Source organism: Loxodonta africana, chromosome 7 (genome assembly GCF_030014295.1).
Source record: "Loxodonta africana isolate mLoxAfr1 chromosome 7, mLoxAfr1.hap2, whole genome shotgun sequence".
Taxonomy (NCBI): domain Eukaryota; kingdom Metazoa; phylum Chordata; class Mammalia; order Proboscidea; family Elephantidae; genus Loxodonta; species Loxodonta africana.
The window spans coordinates 23,024,054-23,032,271 of record NC_087348.1 but is presented as its reverse complement, the minus strand read 5'-3'; the positions used below and the strand labels follow the sequence as shown (position 1 = coordinate 23,032,271).

Here is an 8,218-nt window from a genome sequence, read left to right as displayed (position 1 = left end):
CACTTTCAGGAGGCAGCTTTTCCCCAGTCACCTTTTGAGTGCCTTCCAACCTGAGGAGTTCATCTTCCAGCATTATATCAGACAATGTTCCACTGCTATTCATAAGGTTTTCACTGGCTAGTGCTTTTCAGAAGTAAACTGTCGGGTCCTTCTTCCTAGTCTGTCTTCGTTTAGAAGCTCAGCTGAATCCTGTCTTCCGTGGGTGACCCTGCTGGTATCTGAATACTGGTGTCATAGCTTTTAGCATCACAGCAACACAGTTTGACAAACTGACAGACACGTGGGGGTCAGAAGCTTCCTAGACACATCCAAATACCTTGAGGGACTGTGTCACTGGGGCTAAGGGCTGAGAACTATGATCTTGGAGACATCTAGGTCAATTGGAATAAAATAGTTCATAAAGAAAATGTTCTACATTTTAGTTTAGTGAGTAGTGTCTAGGGTCTTAAAATCTTGCAAGTGGCCATCTAGGATAAACATATTGGTTTCATTCCGTCGAGATCAAAGGAAAATGAAGAAAACCAAAGATATTAGGAAAATATTAGTCCGAAGTACTAATGGATCAAATGAACCACAGCCTCCACCAGCCTGATCTCAGAAGAACTAGATGGCACCTGACTACAGCCATCAACCCCTTGGACAGGGATCACAATAGAAGGTCCCTGACAGAGTGGGAGAAAAATGTAGAATAAAATTCAAATTCACAAAAAAGGTCAGACTTGCTGGTCTGGCAGAGACTGGAGAAACCCCAAATACTATGGCCCACTGACACTCCTATCTCAGAACTGAAGTTGCTCCTGAAGTCGACCTTTCAGCCAAAGATTTCACAGGCCTATAATACAAAAAATAACACATGTGAGGAAAGTGCTTCTTAGTTCAGTCAAGAACGCAAACCAAATGGGCAACACCTGTCAAAAGCAAAGATGTGAAAGCAGGAAGGGACAGGAAACTGGACGAATGGACACTGGGAACCTGGGGTGAAAAGAGAACGAGGAAAAGAGATGATGCGATGCAGAGTTTGCAACTAATGTCAAAAAACAATTAGTGTATAAATTTTTGAATGAGAAATATATCTTTGCAGCAAATTTTTGCCTAAATCACTATAAAATGAAACATAATAATAATTAAAAACTTTTCTTCACCAAAAGACTTTACCAAAAAAGTGAAAAGATGAGCTAAAAAACTGGGAGAATATCTTTAGAAATCATATGTTTGTTTAAAACCCTAAAACCAAAAGATATATTAAACTGCAATAACCCAACAACAAAAAGATGAATAATGCAGTCAAAATGCACAAATGACTTGAATAGGCATTTCACCAAATGGCCACCAAACACATGAAAAGATGCTCAATGTCATTAACCATCAGAGAGATCCCAATCAAAACCAAAGTGAGATATAATTTCATACCCGCTAAGATGGCTAACAGAGCCCTGTTGGTGAAGTGGTTAACAGCTTCTCTGCCAACTAGAGTTCAACAGTTTGAATCCACAAGCTTATGTTTGGAAACCCTATGGGGCAGTTCTACTCTATCCTATAGGGTTGCTATGAGTCAGAATGGACTCGACAGCCACAGATTTGGTTTCAGTTTTAAGATAGATAATATTCAAAAAAAGAAAATAACAAATGTTGGCAAGGATGTGGAGAAACTGGAATCCTTATCCATTGCTGGTGAGAATGTAAAATTGTACAGCCTTTGTGGGAAATAGTGTGGCAGTTCCTCAAAAGACTGAAAATAGAGCTATTGTATAACCCAGCAATTCCACTCTATGTACATACCTAAAACACTTGAAAGCAGAGGCTTGTACACCAGTGTTTACTACATTACTGTTCACAATAGCCAAATGTTGGAAACATTTTAAATGCTCATTAACAGATGAATGGATAAACTAAACAGGGGACATACATGTAATGGAATACTACTTAGAAGGAGAAATGAAGTCTTGATACATGCTGCAATACGGATGGAGCTGGAAGAAGTTATGCTGAGTGAAATCAGTCAATCACAAAAGGACAACTATTGTATTACTTCTATTATATAAATAGACAAGAAAAGACAGAAGTACAGAATACAAAGTTTATTAGTGGTCACCAGGGGAGGAAGGAAAGGGGAAAAATGGATAAATGGTGATGGAAATATTGCTTGATGAAGGATAGAATTGCACTGCAATTATTGTAATTTCCTCTGCAAGTTGAACACCTGTAAAAATTGAGTTGGCTTAAGTTGCCTGATAGATATATATACAATGACAAATAAACAAAAACAAAAGAGGGTAGTTACTGAGGTTGATTGTGTTCAAAGGAAAACCTCAGGGGATTTAATTCCGTTGTTTGGAGGTTTAGGATCATGGTTACAAAGGAAATTTCAGTTAATTGGCCTAATAATGTATTTTGTGCTTCCTTTCTACCTGCTGGCTCAATGCACAGTGCCTAGGCTATAAAAAAACTTGCATGTGGCCTTCCAAGTCATGCTTGATCTCTATTTTTCTAGAGCAATTGAGGAAGAAAGAGTAAGGAAAAGGAGAGAGAAACAAAATCTGTGGCTGACTGCCTCCTTGAACAAATGCCTCCATTGCTATGAGATCAGAAAAACTCAATGGATCCTGGCTATTATTACTGAATATGCTGATCAAAGGTTGTATAGAAGAATCCTGGTTAAAAAAAGACAGAAAGTTCAGGACAGAATTTTAAATTCTCGTGGACTCCAGACTTTCTGAAGCCATGCAGGCTGGGTGAACCCCTGGAACTCTGGCCCAGAATTAATTTATAAACCTTAAACCCAAATTATCACTCAAAGTCTTCTTAAAACCAAAGGAAAGTTTAGCTTAACTAGTAAAAAATGTCCTCCTTGAGCATTAATCTCTTTTTAAGGACCATCTATATGGAATCAAAGTGAAAACAGCAACTCAAAAGATTAGATAGCAATCTTAGGGAGTAGTGTGTTTGTGTAATGGGGGAGGAACAACAAAGAAAAGGAGAGTGAAAATGGTTGCACAATTCAAAGAATATAATGAGTGTCTTAGTTATCTAGTGTTGCTATAGCAGATATACCACACGTAGGTGCCTTTAACAAAAGAAATTTATTCTGTCTCAGTTTAGGAGGCTAGAAGTCCAAATTCAGGGTTCCAGCTTCAGAGGAAGGCTTTTGCTCTCTGTTGGCTCTGGAAAAAGGTCCTTGTCATCAATCTTTTCCTGGCCTAGGAGATTTTCAGCACAGGAATTCCAACGGGAAGCACTCTGCTCAGAGCACTAAATTCTTGGTAGTCAGAGGTCCTTATGTCTCTCTGCTCACATCTCTGTTTTATAGCTCAAAAGTGATTGACTCAAGAGACAACCAAATCTTGCAGACTGTGTCCTACTTTATTAACATAATTGCCTTTATCTTGCCTTATTAACATCATAGAGGTAGAATTCACAACACACGACAATAACATCAGATGACAAAATGGTGGAACATCACATAATACTGGCAATCATGGCCTAGCCAAGGTGACACACATTTTCGGGGCATAGTATTTAGTCCATGACATTCCACCATTTGATCTCCCAAAATTCATCTTCTTGCCGCATGTAAAACACATACACCCCATCATACCATAGCAAAAGTCTGAAATCATCCCAAGTCCAATCTTCAAAAATTCCACTTCATCTGTAAAATTGAATATACATGTTATCTGCTTCCAAATTACAGTGGTTGAATAGGCACAAGCTAGACATTTCCATTATTAATGAGAGAATTTCAAGGGAAAAAATAGTAACAGACACCAAGCAAGTCAACGTAACACATTACATTAACTCTTGATGCTTAAAAACTATCCTCTGTCTCTGAGACCATTTAGGCAATCGCCCTGGCTTCCAAACTCTTGGTGCTGGTCACACTCTCTGGGATTCTGGGTGGAAGCCCCTTGGCCCTTGACTTCAGCTCTACCTTCCAGGCCTACTGAAAAAACAGTGCTGTTCCTTCATATTTGGGTAGCCACATTCTCCAAGTCCATCTGAATGGTGAACCTCCTGCCTTGGCCCCAGCAGGCCCCACCATTTTTCTACCCCTTGGGGATTATAACCATTATAAGAAATATTAAAAACATTTTAAGAAATTAAAAATAAGAATAAAAATATGAATCATAAAATACTGGTATCTATGAGGAATTTATGAGGAAAGTTAAATTGAAACATGATTTTAGGAGAAGAAGGGAAAATGTTAATCTGAAAGCTCAAAATGATCTTGTTCATAGTTTGAATGGATTATGACGTGTAATGGAGATTACAACTATTTTTGATGTTTAAACTTAGGATGAAGTATTTTATATGTCAAATTGAATTCCTGGGGTTTATACACATTTACAAAACTAATTTAATGGTATATGGACAAAAATTTTGGAAGCATTAGTCATATATATTAGGTTCAAATTATAGGCAAAGGAATCTGCCAAAAAGAACCTGGAATGTCACAATTTGAGAATGAAAGAACATGAGATTGTATAAAAGTATTTTCTAGCAAAGGTGTTTGCCAGTGTGGCTGGATCCTGACTTGATTGGTCCAATTCTGTCAACAGTTGCGTTTACCACTGTAGCCGAGTTAATTCAACTGTATGAGCCTCAGTTTCATCATAGTAAAAGCAAAGTCAGCTGTGTCACTTCAAACACAAAACGAGATTATCATTTCCCACAAGGGAGAGAAGGGAAAGTTCTCTGTAAAAAGGGATTGATTACCCATCATTAATCCAATTTAAGATAAATACCAATTATTTCCTAAGACCAAAGAAAATTTTAAATTTTATGTGTCAGATATGTAGTGAAAGATAAATTTGTAAATACCCGGAGACACAGAATTTAAACAAATGAAAAACCATTTTCTCATCAGACACTTAATTACTAAGAGAACAGTTCTACAGTCTTTATATTTGCATGTACAATGACTGTTCAATTCATTCTTTAGCAAATAATGCTTAAAAAAAAAACACCCATTGCCATTCAATGGATTCCACCTGACAGCCACACTATAGAACTGAAAATTAAAAATTAGAATAATGATCATAACTTTAAAGTCATATGACTCTTCCAAGTAATTTCTTGGGCCATAGAAAATTGTTCTGCAAATTATTTTTTTCTCTGTCACTAAAACTCCTGGCAAATTATTTCTCCCACTATATTTTTGTTTTATTTGGAATTTAATCTAGACATATTGAATAGAGAAAAGAGAAGGATGTACAAGTTTGTCAAGCAAAACTGAGTTAAGGGGATAGAACTGATATATCTAGTTGCAAATGACAGCCTGGATTTCATTTTATTTTAAATAAGTTTAGGTGACTATTACCATGCAACACTTTGGCAAATTCAAATAATTTTTTTGAATTTTTCTGTGGTGGATGGAAGTTATGTTGATATGAATTTACTAATTATGCTCTAGTTCCAAAGATATATACATATAAATAAAAATAAATTAATAAAGTATATCTAACAATTGTGATGGTTAACTAGGCAAATTAATAGCATGAAACACAGATAGGGCAGATACTTATTTTCTCTATTTTTTGTATATTCGTGTTTTCTGAAATCCATTTCTAAGCCTCTGGTACAGCCTATTGAAACTATCATTCAGTCATGTTGGAGCTCTTTTGAAGATGTGTTCAGGTTATGGATCTAATTCATTCAACTTAGCGTTCATGTATATAAGATACAACATACACACACACACACACACACATGCACACACAAATGCACACAGTGTTCACTCAACAAAAATTGATGGACTCAATATTACATTCCCATTTCCTTGAGTTTGTTCATTCTAGTCTATTCTGAATAAAATCCCTTCTTCACTGAAATGTGTCTCCTAAAATTCTGCCCATTCTCTAGGACAACTTCAAATAATAACTTTTTTATGAGGACTTATTTCTAAAGTCCCTAAATTGATTCTAATTCTTCCTTGCCCCAAACCTTCTAGGGTAATTACTATAGTTGGTCTTATGTAATGGCATTTTCTTTGTTACTCCAGCATCACCACTAGATTATGCGTTCCTTGAAAGCATGTCTTATCTTTAATTCCATCTGTATACATATAAAAAACCCAAACCGGCTGTCATTGAGTCGACATCTACTCATAGAGACCCTATAGTAAGTGTAGAACTTCCCCACAGAGTTTCCAAGGAGCACCTGGTGGATTCAAACTGCTGACATTTTGTTAGCAACCATAGCACTTAACCACTTGGGCACCAGGGTTTCCTTGTATATATATGTATATATACACATACACACACACATATCTATATATGCACACACATATATATACACACACACACATATATATATGTATGCAAAAAGCCTGTGTTTCTGAGAACCCAGTATGCTCCAGGTATCTTATAAGACAGGGTTGGAATTAATGTTCATTCAGACAATGCAAGGTGCCCCACATGATATATATATTACCTTTTGAACTTCATTCTTGGATAATGAGTTATCTTGTGGCATCACATTTTCATAGATTTTAAACTAAGAATGAAAGAAATTGTGGTCTTTTCTTTAAACTACGAGGCAAAGCCAAATTTATTCTCTTTGAACCAAAATCTACATTCTTTCTATTGTGCAATATTAATTATAATTTTTAAAAATATCTTTAGAAACAAGCTTTGCAGAAAAGTGAGGGACAAATGCTACTGAAATAATGCGTTCAATGAAAAAAGAATTTAAAATCCTTTATCTTGCTGACTGTATTCTTGACATCCTTATTCCTCAGGCTGTAGATCAAGGGATTCAACATGGGGATCACCACTGTGTAAAACACAGAGGCTATTTTGGCAGTGTGCCTGGAGTTTTTGGAGTTGGGCACACAATAGAGGAAGAGGATGGTGCCATGGAAGATGGTGATGGCAGTCAGATGAGAGGCACAAGTAGAGAATGCCTTACGACGACCACTGGCTGAATGCATTTTCAAGATGGTGACAACAATAAACACATAAGAGGTGAGCATGATGAGTAATGTAGTCATCTCATTAAAAGTGATACAGATGAATAGCAGTAACTGGCTGAGAGAAGTATCAGAGCAAGAAAGAGAGAGAACTGAGGAGAGCTCGCAGTAGAAGTGATTGATTGTGTTGAAACCATGAAAAGATAATTGGAAAGTAGAGCATATGATCACCAAGGAACATACTACTGCCCATGCATATGATCCCACCACCAGCATAGCACAGAGTCTCTGGGACATGGCAACTGTGTAGAGCAGAGGGTTGCAAATGGCCACAAAGCGGTCATAGGCCATTACAGCTAGTAAAAAGGACTCAGTCACCACAAAGGTACCAAAGAGAAAGAATTGCACTACACATCCTAAAAGTGAGATGGTTCTGTCTTCTACAACTAGGTTCACCAGCATCTTGGGAGCAACGATGGAGGAATAGCAGAAATCCACAAATGAGAGGTGGTTGAGGAAAAAGTACATGGGGGTGTGCAGCTTGGGGTTAATTTTGATGATTACAATCATCCCAATATTCCCTACAACAGTGACACTGTAGATGGCCAGAAATACCACGAAGAGGGGAACCTGCAGTTCTTGGCAATCTGAGAAGCCCAAAAGGGTGAATGTGACAGCACTTTTATTTCCCTCTGACAATAACATGGCTTCTTTTCGTCGAAATCTGAAAGTCAGTCCTAGAAGTTAAAAAAAAAATTAAAGATAGTGGGGATATAGGAAGCTTGGATCAACTTTCCATTGCCGAGACTGGAAAGAATATGTCTTTCAGAATCTATGTTTTTATTAACCAAAATGTGGTAAAATTCTATAATTTTCAAACATGATTACGCCTTAAAGAATTTAGAGATCGTATGGTAAGTTTAAGTCAAGTTCTCACATAACAACTTCAGTTCTCCTTGAATGTTATCAGTTCATAGAAGACAAGCCTAGCCCGATGTTGGATTATGTCAGCCTCACAGTCAATAACAAAAATCAGAAAACCTAAATTATATCATTTAATCAGTTCATAACATCTACACACTATGGGCATAAAGAATGGTCAGCCTTAATACTTCACATCTATGTTTTTTATTAATTCTGCATAGTACTTTAGTCTATGTTTTTCTTTCTGACACAGTATCACTCATATCAAACTAAATTTCAATTACTTTTTAGCAGCATGTGTGGCACCTTTGCTGCTGCCCTTGGCTAGAAATAAAAAATTTGAAGGTTCCTGTCTATCCACAGGCACATTTGAAAAATGGGTTGGTG

General features: G+C 36.9%; 1 protein-coding gene across 1 annotated transcript; it reads right to left on the bottom strand.

Annotated features, from left to right (window-relative positions):
* Positions 1 to 6,670: 6,670 nt before the first annotated feature.
* LOC135231826 (olfactory receptor 5D18-like) lies at positions 6,671 to 7,612 on the bottom strand. Its single transcript, XM_064289018.1, has one exon. It carries the CDS (start codon positions 7,610 to 7,612, stop codon positions 6,671 to 6,673), a length of 942 nt encoding a protein of 313 aa, XP_064145088.1.
* Positions 7,613 to 8,218: the final 606 nt, after the last annotated feature.

Coding starts and splice junctions, on each gene's coding strand:
- LOC135231826 (XM_064289018.1), bottom strand. CDS start 7,612: ATGTTATTGTCAGAGGGAAATAAAAGTGCTGTCACATTCACCCTTTTG.